A 26,338-nucleotide genomic window follows, 5' to 3' on the forward strand; every position below is an offset into this window, starting at 1 on the left:
ACTCATTAATTTCACCATGACCTGAAGGACAACATAGCTGTATGTGGTTCTGTTCCAGCACATCCAGTGCAAATCAGCCACATTCACATAGGTGATAATTTTAACTGAGAAATTATATGGAACGATTTTGTACGCAGGAGGGACTGCCTAGGCTCTGCTTAGTGCATTGGGTAATTCTCTTGTGTGGCTGTACCACCAAGCTGCGGTGATCCGCCCTCGGTATGGAGCTACGGCCCAGATAGCAACTGGTGCAAAGTGCTGTTCAATGTCAGAGGGGGCCAGGGAGCTCAGGAGGATGCTTTTTGGGAACACCCCCATGGCAAATGCCCAGACATACCCGTACAAATGGCCTTGGTCTCCATACACCACGCACTGTCCAGCTTCAGGAACACAACTCTATGTGCCATATTTGACCCTCCATGCTGGTAAACCTGTGCCTGTCAGTAAACTAAACAACATTGGATATAGGGGGAAAGAATGAGCAACCGTTCCCAGAGAGAGTGGCCAGCTCTTGGCCTCCCACAACCTCTTGTTGTAATTGAGATGAGCTTTTCTTTGTAGTTGAAGAGTGGGGAGAGGGAGTAAAGTACCCAGTTCCCACATTTTCCACTAAATTAATGTTGTTTTGAACAAATATTGAGCATGCACTGTGAGTCAGCAAAACCACAAGCAATACTTGCACTGTCATATCATAACTGCTAAATAGTCAGTGTGCTTAATGATCACAATTAAGTTGTGTGCTTACAGCATTGCTCTTCCTGAATACTGACAAAGTCCGTCAGCATTACTGATGTCAGAGCAGCCATACAAATCACTAAAAATTAAGCAGGTATTCCTACCTTTGTAATGAGGGTAGACGAAACTGTTTATGTGCTTTGCTCAATATAGTTTGGATTGCTCTGGCCAAGGAGTAAGATAAAAGAGCAATTATGAATGAGCAAGCTCTTGTGATGCCCTGCTAGAAACATACAATTGTTCTCCATTGCAACACCGCAGCTGAGTAAGCACTGGAGCATGGCCTCCCCCAGCCTGGCTAGTAACAGTCATTGTCCCCAACGATGCTGCAGAACAACACTCCCTCCCCACTCATTTCCGACCAAACACACGTGTAACTCAGGGCTTCTCCCTGCCCAGAAGACTCCGCATCTGCCTGTGCGCTTGGGATGTGAGGGTGACTTCAGAGTAGCTGCCGTTCGCCTCCTTGCTGCAACCTCTCACCAAGGAATTGGTTGTGTTCCTCCTCTTCGGTTCTGCAGAACCCTTGTTGATTCAGCTTTGGATCGATCAAAATAGGCAAAGACCTCTGCTAACCACACCATCACTGAAGCTGACCCACGAGACAAGGGAGTCCAGGTTGACAAGTCAGAATTAGCTTAAAATCTGTGGAGATGGAAGGAATGGAGATGGTGGGTTCCTGTCTGGTTCTGCGCCCTGCAGACTCAATGCCAATTCCACTGCCAAGGCTGATGTCACTCGTATGCTGCCAGAGCCGTGTCGTGCGAGATCAGCTTGCTCACTCGCTCCCCTGGACACTCAGGACTTGACTATGTTTTAAGAAAGGCAAGAGGAAAGGGATCTTCTGAATGACTAAGTCAATTTTTCCGAACAGGTTACATAAAGGCAAACATGTTATCTTTGACTTGGTTAAACTTGTTTCTAGAATCACTTTGGGCATCCACGTAAACAACCACCACCCCCTGATTTCTTTCATAAGCTTTTTCTGGTGCTTTTTAAGCACACAGATTAATTGCTCTTCCTAAATACCTTAGTATTTTATTGACAAGTGATGGAGAATGTAGTGTCTCCTCTGCAGACAATCTACACACAGCAGCTGGTACCCAGTCAAAATGAAACTCCCTGTACTACAGTTCTACACAGAGTTAATAAGTAAAGTACAGAGTATAATGTAGTAGCTAAACAGCAGAACGCATATTTTGTTCTTACTATTCTGCTGACTCAAAACCTAGGTCACTGGGATCACTTACCTACTACAAAAACTAGACAGTCCCTTCACAAGATGATGGAAAAATTCTATAAAAAAATAAATTAGTAAATTAGTAAATCTTTGCTCCTCTTAATATTCTGTCTTGCTGAATAAACACTGTGCAGATCAGTCCTCCCAAACCAACTCCCTCCCCCAAACCAGTTTCAACGGTTCATTTTGCACGTGCTGGTGGCACAAAAGCAAGGAGTCAACATCAACCTACTGAGATGAAGCCATTTACCTCCTATCTCGGTAGAGACAAGGAGGAAACAATTACCAGAGATGCTCCTGGTGTGATGTAGCTACACACCAATAATTTTCCTTAGCTGAGCCAAACAGCTGAGGGAGCTCATGTACCAAAGCATGTATTGTGTTAAAAGAAGGCAGTTCAGCAGGCGAGGATAATGTACTACCACCCACAGCCACCCAGCAAAGGAAGGGTACCTCTAGTTAAGAAGTTATTTTGCACCAAGTTAGATTTGATCTATATGCAGGTAGGAAGAGAAGTATATAAATAAAATACATAGAGAATTTATTTTGAAGTACCAAAGCACATCCAAGAGCGCAGATGACTACGTATCACCCAGAAGAATGTCGCAAGGTGAAGTACTTGTTGTGTGAAAATGAATCTGTGCTTCCGGCCTTTACCTTAAGGGAGTGGCCAAAAATGCCATATCCATAACTAACTGCTCTGTTGCTACATGCCTCAACGTAAACGCCATGTCTCTAGGAGATAATCTTTGTAGGCAGTTAAAGGATCGACAAATTAAGACTCCTTTACTCTCCTTTAAGGTATCTTCTGCCAGCTTAGCAGGACACAATTCCTTCTCCTCTTCCAAGTGGGAATGGACTGCTCCCATCAGAAAACCATGAAGATACTCTCTTTTTCCTTTTACCTCCTGCCTGTTTCCCCTTCCAGATCTCTTACACTTTTCCAGTTGTACTGTCAAATAACGTGCCAGTCCTGAAAAGCCAACACCATGAGAACTTAAGTTAAAAGGTAGCTAGCGTGGACTCGGCAGCAGGTTGCCTCCTCAGGGGCCCTGCCAGCCTGCCTCACACACAGTAATAGCTCAAAAAGTCTTTGCTGCCAGTCACAACAGCTTGTGTAGAAGTGTGTCCCCAACACAGAAGCCACCAGTGCACTCACCTGCAGAACTCCCTGTCCATATCCAGACTGTGATCCTCAAGGCGTGCTGGGAGACACTGTTCTGGCAAAATGATAAAGCAAGGCACTATGCAGAAATCTTTCCTCCTCCCCTTTTTTTTTTTTAAACATCTTTTTATTAGCACAGTAACAAATGCAGACTTAAGTAGCCCACAACATACAACCAATCCACTGAGTGACTCCTATTCCACGCCTTACAGTTAAACAGCTTAAGGTATTTCACTACAGGTTGCCACAAGTCCTGATTAAACCCTTTATTCTTTTCACAAAGATAGATTGGCTTATAAAATAATACATTAAACTACTTCTCATTTCATATGTGAGGCCATATATCCACCTCTCCATATCACAGATCACGAGATGACAGTCTTTAAAAAGGATTTGTTAAATACCAATGTGCCCTCCGCAGGGGAAAACAATCCCGACAGCTTTTTTTTAAAAAAAACAAACCCAACCCAGAACACAAAATAAACTCCCCAAACCCAAAACAAAAAGCAAAAACAGTGTGTAGAGTCTTGAAAAGACTTTTACATAAATGTCAACATATGTACCTGTACAAAATTAAGCTGTTTTAATCTTTTACATACTGCAAGCAAACTGAAAACCAAAGAAGTCTAAGTAGTTTACATTCTTCTCGGTACTATATGTGAGCTAATATTGCTGAACTAATTACAGTCTTAAAATATGCTATTCCCAATCCTAGCTGTCTACTGTAGCAAGATACCTTAAGTTACAACAACAAAATCTTAGGAAATAAAAGACTGAATAAAATCTGTTATAGAAATACCCTACTCTTTACCAGCACCCTCCCTCCCCCCACCCCTTCAAAATCATAAGCAGCTCTTTCCATCACAGACAAATAATGTAAGAGTTTGATGAAAATCCAACTTATGTAGCGTATCTTTTGGTCCATTGTCTGGCCATTCTGTCGTGCTCTGCTCTGTTAGTCATATACTGAGTGGCAATACTTCCAACCAGGGGGTCAGCTGAAAAGAAAAGAAAGCAAACTGCTTATTTCAGACAAGCTACTGCATAAAATAAAAATAAAGTGGAAGTGTGAATTTAATACAAGGGAATCACACAGGTAAGGTACATTGCAACAACCTATATATACTGAATTGATGGTCTGTATCTTCACTGATTTGTATTTATGGCAACATACTAATGTATTATCTAATAAAGAGTGAAATGCCTGTTAAAGTTTTAAGGAGTTTAAATGACAATCCAATATTGTCATATTTTGCATTACTGAGAATTTCCACTGATTCATGTATTTCAGGTTTATTTTACCCCTTCTGAAAGTGCCTGGGACATACTCATTGCTAAGCATACTTGTACCAATATAAATCTGCTTTCTAGGAAAGATCAGATCACAAGGAAAGGTTTCATTTTTCCAACAAGTTTATTTTTTTTATATGTAATACAGCATGAACTCTGGCGTTTCTCTCATCTGTTATGGACACGTATAGAAACACAACCCGTAAAATTGACTTTGCAAACCAAGGCGTATTCCCCTTAACTGGTGTGGATAATGGTGGGTTAGAGAAGCAGTGAGGACTGCTTGTGGCATAGCTGATCACCGGCTTTAAATAGACGGTGGGAAGTAAAAGGTGAGTCCTCTTGTTTTCAGAACTGCGTTTGTGGCTCTTTTAGCTCCATTACTGAGTGACTACAGTCCTACAGACCAGAGAAGAGTGTTTAATCCTTACCCCAAACCTGAGCTGGTTTGGAAGGGGAAGGCGATTCTGTGTGCCAGGAGGAGGACTGCCGCATTCCCTGCCGGTCAGCTGTGAACAGCGGGCAGGTGGGGTGCATCACCTCCACCACCTCCAGCCCCGCTCTGGAGAGGGAAACCTGCCGTGCTGGAGGCCAGAGCCACCCTGGCTGAAGCCAAGGGGATGAGACAGGGCCAAGTGATTTGGCAGGGTGCGTGGCCATGCAGGGGACTTCACAGAATGTTAGGGATTGGAAGGGACCTCAAAAGATCATCTAGTCCAATCCCCCTGCTGGAGCAGGAGGATTACACAGCCTTTTGCAGTGCTCTGTCACCCTCACTGTGAAGAAGTTTCTTCTCATATTTAAGTGGAACATCCTGTGTTCCAGTTTGTATCCATTGCCCCTTGTCTTATCACTGGCTGTCACCAAGAAGAGCCTGGCTCCATCCTCGTGACACTCACCCTTTATATATTTGTAAACATTAACGAGGTCACCCCTCAGTCTCCTCCAAGCTAAAGAGACCCAGCTCCCTCAGCCTTTCCTCATAAGGGAGATGCTCCACTCCCTTAATCATCTTTGTTGCCCTGCACTGGACTCTCTCCAGCAGTTCCCTGTCCTTCTGGAACTGAGGGACCCAGAACTGGACACAATATTCCAGGTGTGGTCTCACCAGGGCAGAATAGAGTGGAAGAAGAACCTCTCTCGACCTACTAACCACACCCCTGACTTACCCGGGTTGCAGTCTGTGAGGAGGGAGCAGATGGAGAGGAGAACTTTAGAAATGGTTAATGCTGGGCTCCAGTTGTCTTTTAAAATGTCCAGGCAGATGACGCCTTGGCTGTTAATATTACAGTGGTAGATTCTCGTCCGGAACGTTACCTGCAAGAAACAGCTAATTAATGTTAGCCGGCGTGCCGGGGTACCACACCGACCTGGCGGGTCGTACGAACTGACGGGTGGGGAGAAGGGCCTTTGGGCCCGGGGAGCCGGGCCGAGCCGGGACCGGCGGGCTCACACCGCGCCGGGCGGGCTCCCCGGGCCGCCGCCGCCCTCTGGCGGCCGCTGTCGGGGGCGCAGCCGGGCCCCGCCGCCTCACAGGCCGCCCCGCTGCGAACGGCCGGGCTGCCGGGGGAAGTCTCCGACACCCCCACCTGTTGTCTTTTTGCTCACATCAGCAAAGGGGCCCGCGGCTTTAACACCGGCATTTTGCTCCTGCCGGGCTGCGGAGGACACAGAAAATCCCCCAGACAAGCCGGGGCACTCGTAACCACAACTCCAGTCACTTCTAAGGGCTCAGCCATCAGGGAAGTCGGTTGGATTTTATTATTTTGAGATTTGAGAGATGTGAACCAGCAGGGCAGCTCAACACAAAAGTTATCTGAAAGGGAAACTAAAGCACCACGAGCCGTTTTCAGGATAATACAATGCAACCTGGAGAAGGGCCTTACCCTGACCCACTGGATGAACAGCAGCAGCCTGAATTAGGACTAACCACATGAATAAAGGTTGGCGGGTTCATGCCCTAAATCCTCAGAATTTGTCAGCTATCCACACCCACAAATTTTATTGTCTGTTTATAGGTCACGAGGGTATTTGTAAAACACACTCGGTAAGCATGTGGTACAAAGAACACACTAGTGCTTTCTTTGGAGATTAGACCAGCCCACACGTAAAACTTGCTGGTTTACCCTCATTTTTCTTACAGTCTTTCTGATGCAAAACTTTTGCCTGTGACCCTCCCTCTTGTAGGCTCAGGGGTGGGATGACACAGCGACAAAGCCCTGGTGCCTAGTGTGTCCCCTTGCACCGCATCCCTGCGGCATTCCCAGTAACGCTCCTGATGTACAGAGTGCGCTGGCCATTTTTGGACTTGCTTTAAAAGCAGTTACTTGCTACACAGGAGACACCCACACTGCATGCCTGGGGAGACTCTTCTACTTTGTTCCTTGTAAACTGCTTGGATTTTAGATTAAAATAGGAAGCAAACAAACAAAAAACCCCAAACCCTACACTTTCACACACTATGGGTGGGAATAGCAAAATGCCTGCAAGAGAGGAGAGGTGTGTGTCCCCCTCCCACACCTTCTGCAACAAGCTGCAAGTCCGAAACCAAGACCCTCTGCTGCTGTCTACCTGGGAGGCACAATAGGTGAGAAATAAAAATGATGTTTGTTTCCTGGATCATCCAACCCTCAGAAGAAGCGTGGCAATGACTTCCTGCATTCCACGCACACCAGCCTGAGCAGAGGGCAGACCTGACTGCGGTACCTGCCCCAACCCAAGGCAAAACAGAGAAGTTTGTGGCACTTGCAGTTGCTGGCAGTGGCTCTGCTTTTGATTCCCGAGCAGCCCTCAGCCCGCACACTGCTTGCTCAGTGTTTCTCTATTTGACCTGCAGCTTTGGTCTCCTGCCAAGGCTTCTTAGGGGTAGGCGAGGTAATAATTTTAACAGATTAAACACTTCCAGAAGGGGAAGTGTGGAGTATTTCCAAGTTGATACAATAAGGACCAAATTAACAGAAAGGTCAAGAGTTCTAATTTGTAAAGACAGAAAGTTGTTAATACTGATGCTGAGCACAAAAGCTAACTACTCAATACTGCAGAAATCAACCTCTGTAGGCAGTTTCTCATTCCAGTCGACTAATAACTGATAACAAAGCACAAATCATGTTTGCCCCTAAAAATAAGATGTACTTTTAAATTATTACTTGGGAAGGAAGTGAAAAAGAGAAAGAAGACTCCCATGTATTTGCAGAACAGCCTGTTTCTTTAACAAGCCTTAAGATACAATCCTTGAGGGTTATACCCATGGCACCAAAAGTAGTTTTCTCCAATTAGAGGAGCTCTATTTAACCAAATCACTGTGAGAAAAATCTAAATTTGTTTTCACTTAAGCAGCAAGTCAGAACTGGGATGGTGTTAGACACATGTAGTCCAGCTGTTTGCCATTTACAGTTTTTGCTGATGGTACAAAAGCAGGTCATGCAGGGAACCCAAATGAAGCTGGGAGAGGGGAAGGGATTGCAGACCCAAGTTGAAAACAAAAATATTGAAAGTAAATGTTCACTACACCTTAAAGAGAATAAATAAATTAATAAAGCTAGCAGATTCAGACCAAAATCAAGAAAAACTTAGTTACTTGGAAGGTAGAATAATGTATTCAGGGTCAAGAGAACAGCATGTGGAACAGCAGAAAAATATACTGTAACCGAACAATCCTTTGGAAATGTACCACCCGAGATTACATAAATGCAGTAACTACACAGAGTTAAGCATGGCTTTTGAAAAGACATAAAAGAAGCTAATCTCAACCTTACCCTGAAGTGATAGCAGAGGTTAATTTACACAAGCAGCAAAATGGGAATGGGGGGAAGGAAGTGGTTAGAGGTTATTAATACAAATGATCAAAGTACACACCAGGTCAACACAAGCTACTGTTTTCACCTCAATAAATGAAATCTAACCCAACTATAACACAACTCTTGGGAAAACATCCATTGTAATACTACAAAAGAACAGCAATAATCTGGAGGAGTAAGTACTGAACTCTTACATTGTAATTATATTTGTTTATTGGATTCTCCTGAATTCAGGCCCACCCAGCATGTGCCTGACTCAATCGCTATCTGAAACAAAGGCAAAAGCAGAATACCACACAAAATGAGAAAACATAAAAGCAGAGAACAGATGAGCACTATCATCTTCAAAGTGTTGTACAGAATGCTCAATAAATGCAAAAGAACTCCATTACACATATTGAGGACAGGAGAGAGTATCTGCCCCTGTATCAGATTTCTCCCACTACAGTTCCTTGTACTGTGCAATGCATTTCCAAGTGAAAATTTAAGACCTTCAATTTCTCCAGCCTCAAGTACTGTAGTGCAGTCCCTCTTCATACCCTCCCACGAATCCATTAATACCACTTCCAGCCCAGCCCTCTGGCTCTCCTATAGCAACATCCTCCCCCAAAATGTTTGCTCCAACATACTGAATCAAACCCTCACCTGGAGCCAGACCGAGTCCTCAAAGGCTTCAACCTCTATGTCCTTCATCACACATCTCCAGGACACTCGTCAGCCACATGGCATCTGCCAATAGTGGCTGTGCCTCAACATCTTCTCTCACACATATTCCCAAGGGCTTGGAAACCAGCCAGGAGGACCAGTTTCACCACTTTATTTAAGAAGGTAAATCCTTTAATGACATTTCATTTTCAACTTATGAAATGTGTACTGCTATAGGCACTTCACCACAGGAGAGCCCACAGCAGGGACCGTCCTTGTGAGAATTACAGAGGACTCAAAGAGGCAGTTGAGGATTTCTTCCACCACTCTTGCAAGGCTTACCAAGGAAGATTGAAGGGAAACTAGTCCCTTCACTCTAGACAGCTTAATCTTTTCAGAGGTCAAGACTTTTGAAACAGCCTTCAACCATTCTGCTGTTCTACTAGCGCTTATCATCAAGATGACACACCAGGTTTTGTTTCAACTAGCTGTTTCTTTATTTCTTGCCCTAAAAGACACATACAGGAAGGCTATGATAATTACATCAGCCCTACCACTTCTAGATTACCCACAAACAATATTTATCAGTCACTGCAAGCAGTTGGGTAATCTGAAATGAACAAATTAGCAGGAATAAAGCAGGAGCAATGTAATTATATTTCCCACACTATCATCGATTAACACTAGCATAGGTGTTAACACAGGAGATGCTATAAGAGTCTGTGGTTCTCAACAAAAGAAAGGTTATTCATTTCAACCTGAAATATCCAGTCAGCACAAGTTCTATTAGATCACTGCTGTGCTTTCTTCTGTTTCCCATCTTACTGTGCTTTAAGCTACATGTATTTTGTTTCCATACATAGATGTGATTTGTAAACCAACTTGGACTCTGCTAGATGAAAGACTCCATTTAAATGCAACTCTGCCACAATACACTGAAACTCCACTAAACTAGTCTTTTAAGACCTCACTAAGTGGTGCCTGTTTTTCTTAATCCCATCCCTTTTTTCATCTGGGTCAGGGTTTAGATCGAAAGACAAAGAGATCCCTGTCAGAACTGCAGAATGGTAAGCATGGCTGAGATGGAACAAAAAAACTGTATCTTTGGTTCTGTGTCACAGAACTTGGCATATTGGGCTGTCTCAATACCACTGGTAGTTATTATATGGTCTCATAAGGCACCAGGTTGGATAAGCCTGGAACAATAAATGCTTCTGACCTGTAGCACAGAACACAAAGGTGTAGCAAAGCACACACCACAAGGTGAAAGCTCCCTCTTCAAATGCTTATTTGGCTTATTGCATGAGATACAGCACGTAGTCAGTAGGACAATAAATTGTCCAATGCAAACTAATTAAACCAAAATAATGAAAAACTATTCTGAAGTGAACGAAATTTTAACACAAAACACATGAGAAGCATCTATGCTGCCAAAGAGGGATGGACAGGCGTCAGCAGGAAATCACTAGAGATGTCCCAAGGTAGACCATGGTGCTTGTGAATTGGAGTCCTAGTTTAGGGGTAGTATTTAAGGTTCTGTTGATACTACCAGAAACCCTGCAGTTATGCTAGCAAGAACAGCCAAACAGTTTCTTTAATTAGGGAAGCGTATTAATTTGTCTGGTGTGACCAGTTAGCACTGTCTCTGGTGAGAGGGATTCATGGCCTGAACTATGGCAGCAAGTCATTTCTTCTGCAGACTAGCCCAAAGTCTGAAGATGGGTCAGTCACTGGTATTTATTTCATCAATGCAATTACTTGAAGTATATAAAGTTAAACAGGCACATCAATGCCTTCAGATACAAGTAAAACATGAAATGTATATGCAACCACCTCTTCTTGTAAGCCAACACTCTTCCTCTGGCCAAGTATGTGAACCACAAGATAACATTCACTTGTGCTCATATTTGCCTTGTAGCATTGGAACACAACAACAAGGGAATACAAGAGCTTCACAAATAAAACACACCTACAAAAACTGCTTGTTAGTGTACAAGTAGGTGAACAACACAAGTACCCAAAAAAACTGAAAAATTAAATACCAGTTTAGTGGCCAAAACACACAAAACTGTTATGCTTATGGTAACTGAGTGGTTTGAGAAGCAAGTATTTGTATCCTTTCTCCTCTCCCCAAGTTTATTTACTTTTCAGTTTCTGAGCCCTGTCTGGATGCTCACAGTAATTGCTTAGGACCTCTTATAAACAGAAGCAGGGTAAAAGAAAACAAGCTGTAAAATAGCAAGCAAGAGGACTGGAAAAGCTGTAAACATTAGCTAATAGAAACTAATGTTATGTCTGAAAGGAGCCCAAGCTTGTTCTCAAAGAGAACAGCTTTCAAATGGGCTGTGTTCCATGATTTAAGACATCAGCTACAGGTCTCTTACCTTTGGAGGCTTGAAAGGATATTCTGGTGTAAATGTGATGTCAAGGAAGAAAACGCCTCCCTCGTAGACTGAACCTGGAGGTCCTAGAATGGTTGATCTCCATTCATAGATGTTATCACCTTTGGGGCCAGCGCTAAGAGGGAAAAAAAATGGTTTAGGAATATTACCACAGTTGAAATAAAAATGACTTCTTAGCTTCTTCAAGTATGATATGGAAGAAAGTTTTCAGTGTTACACTTCATACACCACCTGAAGTAAAGACAGGGATTAAAAACAAATTGAATGCTTCCAAAATCTCAGAGATCTTACCCAGTTTTATCAGTGTTACAGACTGCTTAGCAAAGCTGAGAAACTAGAGGTGGGGTAAGGTTTTCAACTTCTCTCTGCTGACATTTATAAGAGCAGCATTGCCCAGAACTGCTCCTGAGCATGTTACACAATCTCAACACAACAGAAAATGTAAGTTTCAAAGAACAAATTCCTACTGTATTTCAGAAATGGTTCTTCTAGCTCAGCCTTAATAACACTATACCATGCCAAAGACCATACTAAATAAATTAAGGAGTTACGTTGATTTTATTAACCCTGTGTGTTCTTTAAATATAAAATGTAGTCCTGTATTATTGCTAAATCAAGGTTCATGGTATAATTGAAGGAAGCTAAATACATGACGACACTCTTAAATATCAAAACTTCCTATACTTTTATCATTTTTCTAAAATGAATCCACATGAACTGAACCCACTGATATTATTTGCGTTGTGGAATTTTTTTTTTAAGGGGAATTAAAATCACTGTGTCAAATTAAAGCAGTGCCTTCTCAAACCAGCTTTGTCTAATTCTAGATTCTCCCTAACTTGCCAGCAGCTGACCAAGAGCAGTACAAACTAAAGGTGCTGCAGAACACAAATATCTGCTCATTGAAAATCAGTTTTGCCGAGATCCTCAGACACTGTATTCTGCAGTGTGCCATATGTCACTGAGTATTTCTAAGTACAGCTCAACGTATAAAGCCATTAAGGGTTTAGGACTCCATTGCTACCTCTTTCTGTGCTGCTATGGTAGTATTTTATCTGCAAGATGCCAGAGTTGAAAACTCCTTTTGCATAAAGGGAGGTGCTGACGCAGCTTTTTCCATCATGGATGTGCTACGACTTTGGAAATCTCTTCTCCCCTTGTTCTGAAAGGGGCTGGGTTTTTACATCCCTAATACAATGAAAACCAGCCTTGCTCTTTTTCCCCTTCTTCTCTTAACAAGGCTAATATAAGGCAGAAGTATATAAAAAAAGGCTCTTTTCATATTATAACAATCATGGAGCAGTATTACTTGACAGGGAAAGCAACCCAATAAATTCAATATATCCATGACAAGATGAATTTGATTAATGTGAAGGGAGCCAGGGTAATTGCTAGGTGTTAGTAACAGTGTTACAAATAGAAATACAGTTACAAATATATAAATTCTCCATGTAACAACAGTCTTCAGAGACATGTTTTTTTTTTCCCGTGCTCTTTGTAGTACTGGTGAATGTATTCTTGACAGCAGGGGAATCAGGGGAGAGAAAGGGAGCTAGTTTTGTTATTAAATGTAAAATTTTATTTTCAGATTAAACTAAAAATAAAAATTCACAGCATGTTGGTGCTAAATAGTTCAACAATAGTGGAGCTATAGCTGAAAGCATGCTCCTGGGGAAGCAAAGCATGTAAGAAGGTAGTAAAGGGAGATGGGTTCTCTGCAAAGCGAGGAACCAGCCACCAGGGAAAGATTTCTCTCCTCAGAACCCAAAACCCCATGCAGCTCAGAATCGGTACTAAATTAAAGTAAAACCCATTCCATCCTGAGCGCTCCTGGCATCCCGCTCCCACTTAATGACTTGTCCCTGTCCTGTGCAGGTCTATATATTTGGGCACTCAGTGCTCTCCAGCTACCACTTGTGCACTAAACTGGAAGAGCGCTATATTTCAACTGGAAGCTCTACTTCTTGAAAGACATCAGCTTAACTGTGAAAACTTTCTGCAAAGGGCTCTCTGGGGCACCCTTAGTCACCACTCCAAGGAATCGCCTCTTTATATAGGTATTAGCAACCTACTGACACACTGTCATTGCTGCAAGTTGCGCTGTGATCATCCTCCCCTCCCTCCCCTAAAGATGGAGCTACTGAACGGAACAGGTACTTGAGCTTTGTTAGCACCGATTTACTGTTGGAATTTATATCACAAGTACTGCCAACTGGGAGCACTTCAGAACTCAAGAAATGTGATGTGCAATTAGCACTGAATACAGCGCTCTGAACCAATGAGAAATATTTCAACGTTTTGCATTTTATTTCCAGCTTCAACCCAAAGGACTATCAACAAAAAAAAAATCCCACAGACCTAAAAAATAATGTATTATTATTTGTAATAGTCTTAGAAATCTCCTGTATCCTATTAGGTTTCCAATTAGAGCTGTCATCTCATGCAAGCAATAAATTGCTAAACCTCTGTATTAAAAAAGTGCAACATCTTTGCAAGACATCAGTAGGCTTTAACAGTGATGTACTAAGCTTACCTTTGAAGCTTTTCATAATTCAATTAACAGAGTGAAATAGCTGTAGATGACCAATTTTTACATATTAACATTGATTTCTTATAAAGGAAAGACTGAAAGAGGAAGACGGCAAGTCAGCTTCTGAGTGCAATATTGCTCAGATTTAAATTAGGATCAGGTAATATCAAGCAGCTCAAGAAAATGTAGTGCCTAACAGAAAAGTGCTAATACTGGACCACAGCATCAGTGCAGCAGCATTAACTTTTGGTGGAGATATGAAAATTGTCAAAAGTTAAAGATTGCAAGGATTTTTAAACAAAGAATGTAATTATCTGCTTTGAAAAGAAATTCACTGATGCGTTGATACCAGGCTCACAAGCACAGCTGCCACTTTGTCTGATGTGTGCCACCACTGCTCAAATGAGGTGTCTAGATCTGCTAATGCAACATTTTGAGGCTGTCCAACATGACCACTGGGAAGACAATTTTAACCAATTACCTGGAAATTGTTTCTACTGCAAAACAAGAATATGAGAGCAACAGCATTCTGTATTGAACTCAATAGCCCACAACCTCTTCACTTCCAAGGAAAGAAATGCAAGACTGGTAGTGCAGACTAAAAGATGACATTCAAAAGAAAACTGAAGAAGTCCCAACCCATCATTATCAGATTGGGTAGCATGTGTCTTACAAGACTGCAACTGAGATCTCTCTTCCCTGGAAAAACAGTGATATACTCAGTGAAGATGCGCTGCACCCACTGTAACAACTGCTTCTGATCATTCTCAAGTTGCTGCTGGCTTATCCTTGGGAGGATGTTATGACAATAATGCCCAGTGCCAAGTGTAATTTTTATTTGAGAACTATCTACCTTTCCAAATCTAGAAGCAGCAATCTGAATCCTGCTAGTACAGGCAAGGCAGAGATAAAGTCTTGGCACGGGTGAGACCAAGCTCAAAGTTCTGCCTCGGCCAAGTCCCAACCAGCCTTGTGTTGCTTTGGAAGAACCTCATCTTGCTCTGGCTCCCTTCGTTGGCAGGTGCTGTGTTCCTTCTCAATTTAAAACAAATTAGAAATGCCTGCAGAAGAGGCTGGGGAGCAGAACGATGCCTAAGTAAATTGGTTGCACACTCAGATGCCCTGCAATACTGAGCAATTGTAAACACAGGACTCTGTCCCAGAGATTAAGTGTTTGTGGAGAAGAGACACAAACACACACTTTTTCATGTCTTGAAAAAGCTGAAATGACAGATAGTCTGCAAGAACAGTCAGCCTGTGGCTTTTTCATATGAAGCCAGCAAGATACAACCTCCACCACAGCACTGCATTACGTGATACCACTCTGATATTTTGCAGACACAAACTCAGCTCTCTCCTCTGCCTGGGCACCCCTGAGTAAATCACTCAAAGGATGTCTATGCCATCAAGGGAAGGAAGGATTTTTTGGTGTCCATCACGTAAGAAAATCTCTGGGATTTCCAGGAGAATGACTCAGAAAAAGCTCACTGTTTATGTCAACTTGCTAGTACATTTGGAAACTACCTGGTCCTTTCTGGTTGACCAAATGATAATGTAAGCTAGTGACGGTACAGCCTGATGAATGCTTTAGTTCCTCTTCTTTGAAATATAGAAAACATGCAACAACAGATCACAGTAGTGATAAATGTATCAAATTAGTCGATGCTACAGACATTAGGTCAATACCCTGATATACGAAAGAAGTGCATCTTTCTTTTAAAAGCTAACTAATTTGGCGTGGTGGTTTAAAAATACCAGAGACAGCTATCTGTCAGGGTGGTGAGAAGAAGGGCAATTTCATGGTAAGCTGAAATAAATAATACCTCATGAAAAACTACAACATGTTTCAGTTAAAACCGCAAGTATAACAAAACCACAAACTCATACTCTGGCTGTTCCATATCCCTAGATACTATTTTTGAGGCTATTTTGCCCTGAACAGGAAGAGTCTGATGCAAGTAGCTAAGCTGTTTTGAAGCTGCACACTTGTGGAAAATAAATAAAATTTCCAAAAGCACCACAGACATGACCTTTGCCAAGGGACATAACTCAAATGAGAAAGCAAACAACATACTAATGGCACCTGGGAATTCCAAGGTGGCAAAGAATCTAATCATCTCCAACAAAAAGCTCTGCCATTACAAACTGATAGCAATATCCCATTTTCTGTTGTTTTATTTTGTACTACAAAATAGTGAATGACTGAACATGGAATTGCATCTTGGTCACATACACATCACCTTACTACACAGCTTTAAGAACTACTGAATTGACTGTTAAAAGGTCTCCTTTTTTTTAACCCTTTCTTTTCTCCTCACCCCCTGCCCCCCTCCTTTTTGATTGCACGCACAAAATGCATTAGAAATGTTGACTGGGTAGCTGACAGGGAGGCAGTATGTCCTCCTCCCATGAAGTTCTGGTGCTCCTTGATTTTCCCTCCTAATCTACTCCATTCCTGATCTCAGGTTAAAAACGCTGCTTTTGCTGGTTGTCCACCAAGAGCGTCCATGCTGAGCTTGCTCACCTACGTCGTTAGGCTGAAGCTGGTGCAGAGACTGCGAAAGTACCCCAGAAGTCCTAGATCACTGGGGGAGGCAGGTGTGGGGTCTACAAGGAAGCAGGACAGCTAGTCTAGAGTAGCCATTGATAAACACACACTTAGAAAGTCCCTCATTCAAAGAAATTTTACTCTACAGATCTTCAACAAGCTGTATTAAAAATGGGAATGTCAAAGAACAGTTTAAACCAAGCAAACAGAAAAGTAGCTAATCATTTGGCCACAACGTCACTTCAAAAACTTCATATTAATGCATAGCTCTAATTTTAGAAATAAATTGTCACTTCTTACACATCCTTTAGCTACTAAAATATTTTTATTACTATAGCACTGAGACACGCCGTTCACAGGCAGGATCCCACTATGTTAAGCATGCTGCAATGCAATGCCAAGACTTGTGTACAAAACTTACACAGGTTTTTCAATTGTAAAATAAGCATTAAAACTTTACAGAGTTATTAGGAAGAAATTCGACCAGGCGAAACAGAAGCAGTTAAAAGGATACCCTGGGCTATCCATATAGTTGCCACTTTATCCCCACTTGGAGATGTAATATTCTGCCTCCAATTTTTAGTCAAAGCATGGAAACAAAAGGAAAAGAAAGAAAAACAAAAAAACCACAACACAACCCCTCCTGGGCAACTGTGGAGATTTAAGGGTAACATACTGAATTACCACATAACTACATGAATCAGAGTGACATTTTTGCCCACTGTCCTTATACACAGCCAAGGTTCTCGTCTATGTTAACATTAGCTAAAAATGATGGATCAGGCATAGGTGAAATGCTTGCAAGCTCAACCAGAGACAGAGGGAAAAGACAGCAAGGGGAAGGAATTGCAGCCGGTTTTAATTAAAACATAAGAAAGAAGCAAAGGAAGGAAATAAGAGGTGAGCAAAGATGGAACATTATATATTGCTACAGCAATCTGAACTATAAAAATTGCGAAAACCAAACTTAATTCTCCATCTAATGCATGTTCAGGGACATGGTTTTCCAGCACAAAGTGGTAAATACTATTATTTTTCTTGTAACTCATTGAAGATACTGTATTTTCTGTCTTAACTTTAAAATGGCAGTCACAATATTATTGCATATGGGTAAGTATCTTACAAATCCCACCACATTTCTAACAAAGAAGAGCACACACCAAATTTCTGGTTTAGCATCTACCAAAGCTTTTCCCTTAAGTATCAGACTAATATAAAACTGGGGAGAGAAGGTTTGAAAATCGCACATAAATTGCACAAAGCTTAAACTGGAGGATAAACAGTGCAGCGAATTACATTCTTACGAGGTTAAAAAAGGAACTAAATAACTAAACAGCTCTGATAATGGAGCTGATAAGGTGTTAGGCAGGGATTTATGAGACTTCAGGGGGATTTCTTTGTGGGAGAAAAAAAAAATAAAAGACGACTAGGCTTTCCAGTTTATATAAAAAATACTTGGCAACAAGATCACACAACAACTAAAAAAGCCTGATCCTTGCCAAGATCTCACTCTTTTCAATTACATCAGGAAGAGAAATGCTCAGGAGTACTTGCAAATTTAGGACCTTCACGTGAAATATTTCAGTCTCTGCAAAATATTACTGTGAAGTTACCACTAAACTACTTGGTGAAAAGGCCAATGCTTGTGAATAGTTTCACTGCAGAGTCTGATATTTAAACCAGGCTTCAAAGATTTAAAATAAAATCTCAGTTAACAGGGAGGTCAGGAGACTTAGGGTATTCTCAGGAGTGTGATGCAGCTCTATTTAGTTTAACAATAATCACTTCCATTTAGGAGTGAGTCCTCATAAAAGGGTTCAAGAGAAATGAATCAATTTAGCAGTGGTTCCAAAACAGAAAGCAAACCCAGGCTGCTCAGCTCTCAAGGGCTTCCATTTTCCTTTGCAGTGGCTTCTTCCTAGTCTCTTCCACCTCAGAGCACTGCACATTTGTCCTACTACACGTAGGAACATTTTCAGTGTCCAACATGACAGCAGAGAGGCTGTTTCTGCAAGTCTATGCAAATACAGAAAATGCCAAACTAAGCAGTCAATGACATTATTTTCACTGTATGCAAATCTGCTTTCCTTTTCTCCTCATAGTTATAGCTTGACACTGTGTCCAAAAATTAAATAAATTAAACTGTGCCGGCTTATATTTGACCTTGCGTCTCCCATTAAATACTACTCTGCACAGGAAAAAATAAAACAAACTGGGAAAGAGTAGAAGAGAATCTGACTTGCCTAACAACTAGCAGCAGTGTATTTAAAATGACAAGAAGATATGATGGTAGAAATTGTGTTCTGTCAACTTAACCTTGTGTTATTCCTACATCAGTTTCCTTCCTGCCATGGGTCAACTGGACCATTACCTGCCAAAGTGGGGACAGAAATTCCTCCACATCATCAGACCTCATTTCCAAATTTATTATTTAGGGCATAGATGCGCAATTTACAATCGGTTAGCTAAACTAGGCAGTTTCATAAATGCAGCATTTTTGTAACTACATTTGCTTGGGGCCTCCTTACATTCCAACAGGTCTTTGGAAGTCGTTATAGAAATATAACTAGTAAATCTACTTGTTACTGTAATTTCAATGCTTTTATATAGCAAACATACTCTGAAAGTGGTTGCCCAGCATCAAATCACCAGCCTTGTATTTAAAGACAATAAAAGAGAATCAATACTACTAATAAGATAAAAATTCTTGTGTTACTAATCTCAAATGTGGTGTACCACTCAAGACATAAAACAGAAGCTTTACTTCCCTTTGGTATGTACATATTGGAACAAGGTAGTTTCTTATACACATAGAAAAGAAACCACCCTTTCTGACAATAAAATGGTTCAATAATGTCCCCTAAGCAGCCTGAACTGTGCTACATTAAAATTATCAGAGTGCTCTCCCCTAACCAACATGTTTTATTCACTAGAGAAAATGGAAATCCACCACAATTAACTTGCCATTCCAGAATCTATCTGGGACTGACAGTCCTCCACACCCATCTGCTCTCTTATCCGCATCAGTGTGGGAATATGAAAGGTGGTCTTGATAAATGGATAAAAAGAGCCCTGCACATCATAAATATTTAGGCACCCTGTAGAACATCAATTGTAAAGCTGCTAAGTTTGTGCTGATGTGTTCTGGAGACTTCTGTCTCTTCAAAAGTCCACAATTAGGAAAAGAAAAAGAAATAAAAAAGGATCCCACCTATGTCGTAACACTACCTGTCTGAGATAACATACTGGACTGGTTATCTTGCACTTGATTATCATCAGTTTGCCCTATTGATTTCATCATAACTGGTAATTCTGTAGATCATAAAATGCATATGCTAAATAACTTAGATCAAAAGGGCAACAGCAGCTACAAACCAGCTTGGAAAAACTGGCCCCAGAAAGTGAAAAATTATGTGTAACACTTGGCAAGAAGCCCCTGCTATGCTGAAAATTGAAAGCAGACAAGACTCTCCAACTTCCTCAGACTCACAAGGACACAGTTCTTGTGTCTTCATCCAACTGTCTCCTCGAGGTAGTTTTCTTCCATGAAGAGGAAAAGGGCTATTTTAAAGAGGGCAGACAATGCATTGCCAGACTAGAGATTCACTGCCATCTCTCTTGCACTGAACTACAGGAATTCTGTTTAAAGTCTGTACTCAGAACAGATGATCCAGTATTTTGAGATTGCTGGTTTATAGGCAACTAAGTTTTCGAGAGAACATGACCTAAAGAAAAAAATCTGCTCATGTACCTCATGCTGCGAAACTGATTCGTCTGCCTGCCCCACCACCTACCAGCCAACTCACCCTAAAAACATGCTACAAATTAAAACAAATCCATCGGGCAATCAACACCAACAGTCTCTCTTTCCCCATTAGATCAAGGATAGGTAGAGTCAACATTACTTGAGAAGCAGGTCATCCCATTATCTTGGCTTCACATCTTTCTATTGCTTCCCATCAGCATACAAATGCTGATACTGATTAAATTATGTTGCTAATCTAAATATATTATGTTTTGAAGGATGTATCTTAATGACACATGAAACCTAAAAAGAAAAAAAAAATCTGGATGTCTTCCTTCCCCTTCTCCTTTATTTATGTTAAATTCTTTACATTAAATTCCTTTCCTTGACATTCACTGAACAAATCAAGATCACTGCATTTGAATTCACCTATTTCACTGCAGAAGATAACAGCAAAATTGAACAAACCATCAAATATCAAAACAAAATCTGGTTACTCAAAATAACAAAATATTATCAGTTATGCTGTACTACCCAAAGTATCTCTTTACTAGTTTTCACAGTTCTAAAATATCAAAGCTGCCTAGCAGAAAAGTTATTTGAAAACACTACCTTTGAGTTTTGAAACTTCAACATGCACAGACTAGAAATTTTACCTGAGATGCGAGTTCAGTATTTTTTGAGTAAAACAAGATTACTTACACTGTAATACAGCACAGCTGCCAGCCAACTACATAGCAGTCACTAAAAATTGTTTACATACTACTGCAAATTGTTCTCCTTAATAATAGTTGCAAACACGAGCCAGTCACAATAGCTAACCAGCGTTTATTGTAGCATTTTCTTACCTAACTATTGTTCTGAAGCTGACATGAAGACAAGAGCTCAGGGGAAACAAAACCAGAAAACAAACTTTCAAGGGATTTAAAAGCAAAAATAGGCTTTCGATTTCTTGATGGCAATTTCACATGCATAAGGATAGCCTGAACAGGAATTTGTGGTGGTCTTCTAAAGCTGTGTTAGGTTTTGTTTGTTTATTTTCATAGTATTAGAAACATTAAATTTAATCCACATTAGGAACCACAAGAAGACTAAGCAGTGCTCTTAAATAGTATATACAGTTTTGAGGCCAACTTGCATGCAGTAACTTCAAGGGGCAGATACAGTCCTCCACAAATTATCCTTTTTCTCTAGAATGCTATTTGGCAATTCACATTAAGTAACTTCCCCCCCAAAGCAAAAAAAAATTCGCATCATTGACTTTCAAACTTTCCAATACCTTCACTTCATGACATTTTTGTCTGGAAGTATCTCCTGAATGTAAGGAAACATTAAAGACAATGAAGTGCCAAGCAATAAGTTTCAGCTTTGGCCATTATATCACTTACACCTTTTATAAAAAGCATGCCACATTTCCACACATAAAAGCCAGCATCCACGTCTGCTCCTCCCCTATTCCCACCAAAAATAAAAGACTTAGCAACAATTTAATCATCTGGAAAGATGACATCCATGGGTGGCTGTTCACTTCTGCAGACAGAGGCCCATGGCAGGGAGGTAGGAAGGAACAGCCACAGAGCACAAAGTAGTCCAGGCATCCACCTCGTAACTGCTCCCAGTCCCACACAGCTTGGAAACCTGGCTCCTTCAGCTGACCACTGACATTCTTAGGTTAAACTAGGTTTCAAACTTCCACTTTCATGAAAAAAAAAAAGCAAGAAAAAAACAAAATCATGCTAAGTTTACACTGTAATTAGTTGAAAAGGTGGCTTCCCATGTTCCCTAGGATTTTCTAGTTCCAACAAAAAAGACATATTTTTCTTCATAAATTCCCATGCAACCCATGACATTCACGGAGAAAGATCTTTAGTGGCATTTAGTAAAAATTTGCACTACTTTATTGTATAGTGTTAATAATTTAACTGGTTGTAACGCTAGCATGACATTTTCTGTTATATTTCATTGGACAGAAGGAGGAAAGCGCACCTCACAGACACATGCCAGTGTTTCAGGGACATCACCTGACATTTTCTAACCTTTTAACCCAAGCATTGCTACAAGTAACACCTTAAAGCAAGAGCAACAAAATTAAAAGAGAGTTCCTAGGTGTGTTTTAAGAGTTTTGCACCGGTGCAACTGTAATAGCAACAGAAACTAAGAGACATGCCTAGAAAACTTTAAAAAGTGACACAGATACACAGGTTCCACCTAATTTTACACTATTAATTTTTTGAAGAAAAACTGAACGTGTTACTTACAATTAGACACAAATGCAAAACTGGCATTACAGTATACAGTAGTATGGCAAAACACCTGGAAGAACTGACAGGCCTGATGTAATTTTACATACACATCAACATAAGAAGAGAAATAAATCTATCATTAGCAATCTATTGCAGGGATTTTGGGTATGAAGGTAGGGAAAAGTACAGGAAGAACAAAGAAAAAATATTTGTTTCCAGTCAGTACAGCTTCAGCCTCTTCGATTTTCTCACTAAAAGGCATTTCAAATATTCCCTTTAGTGAAATAAAGATGGTCAAACAGCAATACGTTTACAATGTAAATATATTTAGACTATGTTAGAAAATTCCTCAGCCAGTCTAGGCAACCCCACTTGAACTTTTGAGACAAGATAATTAAGAGATACTTCTTCATTTGAGTTTCTATGTCAAGATGATCTCAGTTCAGAAAGGTCAGTAAATAAAACCTCTGGCATACACACAAATAGTCTTCCTAATAAATCAGTAAGAAGAGACAAATTCCAAAGGCAGATGACACATCATTACACCAGACTTTACTACATTTTTGTTTTATATTTGTTTCTTAATAAAACGTAATTAAAAGTTATAAGACAACTCTCTTTTTTCAGTTAAGGCAAACTAACTGAAAATAGTTCTTTTCTGCTGAGCTTGTCTTGTCACAGAAGAGTAAAACAGATCACACAAAAAAATAATCCCAATGGTAGTATCATTAACAGAGTTGCAAACTAACCAATACTAAAACTATTTTTTAATTCACTCTGTATAAATATATGTAAAACTACAAGTCAAGTCACACACCTAACATTCAAGACACGAGTTAATGGTACCACAAACTTGAAATTTGATCAGGCAAAGTCAACCTTAAATACCCGAGTAAGACAATGAAGTACGCATGTGCTCATTTTCAGCTTTAAGCCTCAATTCTCTGAGACATGTATTGTCAAAAATACTTTGGGAAATCACTCTTAAAGATATTTTTCTCACATATATATGTATTTGTATTTCATAACGTACAAAACTTTTTGAAACATGACTTAAAAATATTTTTTTCTAAACACAGTTTCCTTTTGTAAAACAATGTTAAAATAAAGTTCTGTCCACCCATCAGTATAACAGAAGTAGTATTAACAGGAAGACTTTGATCACCAGTCAAACGCAAATCTTGTCACAGAACTTTGTTCCTCTACTAGCTTATCAAAGGAAATATAGGAAATCACCAGGCTGGATGTGATCTGATATCCATTTATTCCAATGCCCTGTCTCTGGCTGGTTTCCAGTGTCAAATGGGGCAGAGAAGAGCACTGGAAGGCTCCTTCCAGGTCGTCTGCTTTCCCCTACCTTAACATCATCCCCAGCAGTAACTGACTGAGCCTCAAAACCAGGCAACCATCTTTCCCTTCTGAAATTGGTATTACCAATAAGCTGCAGTAATTCTGTCTGTGTTTGCCCTCCATAGAAGCCTGAGCCTTTTTGAAGCTTGTTAAATTCCTGGCTTCAGCAATGTAATACAGCATGGAATCCCTGTGTCTAATTTAATTCTTTAAAATACATTAGATTTCTCTATCTTTTAATCTCAACTCCATAAGCCTTTGTTCTTGTATTAAAATACAGAGGAAAATAAACTTCTCATTTGTTGTCTCTAGAGAATAAAAATAAAGAAAATAAATATTCAGTCTGTTTTCTGAAGGAAACAATCCCTGTATCTTCATATAAGAACTCCTCCAGTTGTCTTTTGTTTGTGTTTGTTTTGATTTTTTTTTTGTTGTTTTTTAATAATAATTTCCATCTCTCCTGCAAAAATCCACCTACTTCTCCAATATTCTTTTTGAGAGTGTCCTGGTTTATTGTTGCCATGCAATAAATGGAGATAGAGAGAAACTGGACATCATTACACAAAAGCTGATGGACAAGACATTACTTTGTACTTATCTGTTAAGTCTTTTTCTCTTTCACGTGCCAGAAAAACCTACCCACTTGCTTTTCAAGATGGGAAGACTCATCACCATAGGTATGCCCTGAGTGAGCACTAGGCCAGTAAAGAATAAGTTTCTTTCTTACTCACTAAGTAAGACATTTTCAGTAGACTATGTGTTGTTAAAGTTCTGTCCTGTTAGTAAATACATTTGTCAAGTGTCTTTCTAGAAACCAGTACTTCTGTATCGGTCTGGGATAGTTCAAGTCAACAACAAAACAACCATCAAATTCAGCAGAACAAATTCATATGCACAGCAGGACAGAGAAATATCTTTTGGGAACCCAGAAAAAACCAGCAGTGACTGCAAAAGCCAGATTGTTGCAAAGCACTTTGATTGGGGGTTTGCTTCATCACGCTTAGCCCAATCAGTAAGGCATTCCTCACTCTCACAGTTACTGTCAGCAAGGAACGCTTTTGAAAGCATCCTTGTTGCTTCCGCATCCTTGTAAAAAGACAAAATATAGTATTCTTTATGGAAGAATAAACTCTAAGCATTTGTTATGAATCAGTGCTACTCCTGAGCATCTTAGAAACAAGCAACAAGCTTCACTTCCGCCATTAATCTGACTGTAGTTTTCAGATAATTACAGAAGAACAGAATCTTACAAAGGAACTCGCACAGCTCCACAGAGAGCTGAACTCCTCTACAGGAAACATTTTAAGGTTCTTTTCTTCAAAGCCACATGATTTATTCAAGTTGCCTTTCCTATACTCTCAATAAGAGAATGTGAAGACCTCAAAATTTTGGCTAATGCCCAGGGATTTCTAGTTGTTGTTTCTATTATGCTTTTGCTCAACTACATTTTTTTTTTCCTTTCTGATACTACAGATGTGGGGGTTTGTTCTTTGGTTGTGTGTTTTTTGTTTGTTTGTTTTTTTTAAAAAAACAACTTTAGCATATCAAGAAGATATTTCTACTCCCCAGCCCCAGCATGTAAGAACTGTGTGGTTTAAAGCCCTGCCAAGATTTGCAGGCATAAATGTCAAATACAATAGTCAAACCTTTTAACATATTTATTACTTCACTCCTGATATTTTTCCACTCAGTGGAATTAATTCCATAGCTTGAAGTGCCACTTATTAAAAAGCCAAGACATGGTGAAGAGCCTGCTACCATCATCACTTCCTTTACAGAAATATAGTGATTTCACTCATCACAGCATACTCAAGTTTAATCAACGTTGTGGCTCTTGCTCCATGTAGGTATTAATCATTCATAAGTCCTTGGATTCTGTTGCTCACTTTGTAGGTCATTTCTGTAGGCATTCCCGTGCAACCTGATCAGACGCGATGAGTAACGGCCATTCCTGGGGTGAGCTGACAGGGAAAGGGACGCAAAAAAGGGATACAGAAAGGGGCAAAGAAAGTATGTAAGGAGGCTACCCAGCCCCAAAGAGATACAAGATAGGCGTGTATGTGGAAGAAGGGAGAGAGAAAAAAAATGCTTACATATGTACAGGCTGGGACTGGACAAAATGATTTCCACGCAACACTCGGAATTTAAGTAAATCTTAGTCCATAGGCAAGTTTAATTTGAAAGAATTAAAAACCATGCTCCTCACAGAATCACAGAATGGTTGAGGTTGGAAGGGACCTCTGGAGATCATCTTCTCCAACCCACCTTCTAACGCAGGTTCATCTAGAACAGATCACGCAGGAATGTGTCGAGGACAGGCTGTGAATGTCTCCAGAGAAGAAGACTCCATAACTTCTCTGGGCAGCCTGTTCCAGTGCTCTGGCACCCTCAAAGGAAGGAAGTTTCTCCTCATATTCAGATGGAACCTCCTTTGCTTCAGTCTGTGCCCATTGCCTTTCATTCTATTGTTGGGCACCACTGAAAGGAGTCTGGTACCATCCTCTTGACACCCAGCCTTGAGATACTTATAAACATTGCTAGATCCCCTCTCAGCCTTCTCCAGGCTGAACAGACCCATCTCTCTCAGTCTCTCCTTGTAACAAAGATGCCCTAGGTCCCTAATCAACTTTGTAGCCTGCCGTTGGACT

At 40.6% G+C, this 26,338-nt stretch overlaps 1 protein-coding gene across 6 annotated transcripts in view; it reads right to left on the bottom strand.

Annotated features, from left to right (window-relative positions):
- Positions 1–3,391: 3,391 nt before the first annotated feature.
- Positions 3,392–26,338, bottom strand: part of UBE2E1 (ubiquitin conjugating enzyme E2 E1) — a 46,457-nt gene continuing 23,510 nt past the window's right edge. For all 6 annotated transcript variants that reach the window (XM_065831050.2, XM_065831049.2, XM_065831048.2 and 3 more), the window contains 3 exons: positions 11,257–11,389; positions 5,600–5,747; positions 3,392–4,138 (listed from right to left, as the gene is read on the bottom strand). In XM_065831050.2, coding sequence (XP_065687122.1) covers positions 4,041–4,138; positions 5,600–5,747; positions 11,257–11,389 — 379 coding nt within the window. In that variant the 3' untranslated portion in view covers positions 3,392–4,040. The remainder of the gene's footprint in view (positions 4,139–5,599; positions 5,748–11,256; positions 11,390–26,338) is intronic.

This window comes from Patagioenas fasciata, chromosome 2, assembly GCF_037038585.1.
Source record: "Patagioenas fasciata isolate bPatFas1 chromosome 2, bPatFas1.hap1, whole genome shotgun sequence".
NCBI lineage: Eukaryota > Metazoa > Chordata > Aves > Columbiformes > Columbidae > Patagioenas > Patagioenas fasciata.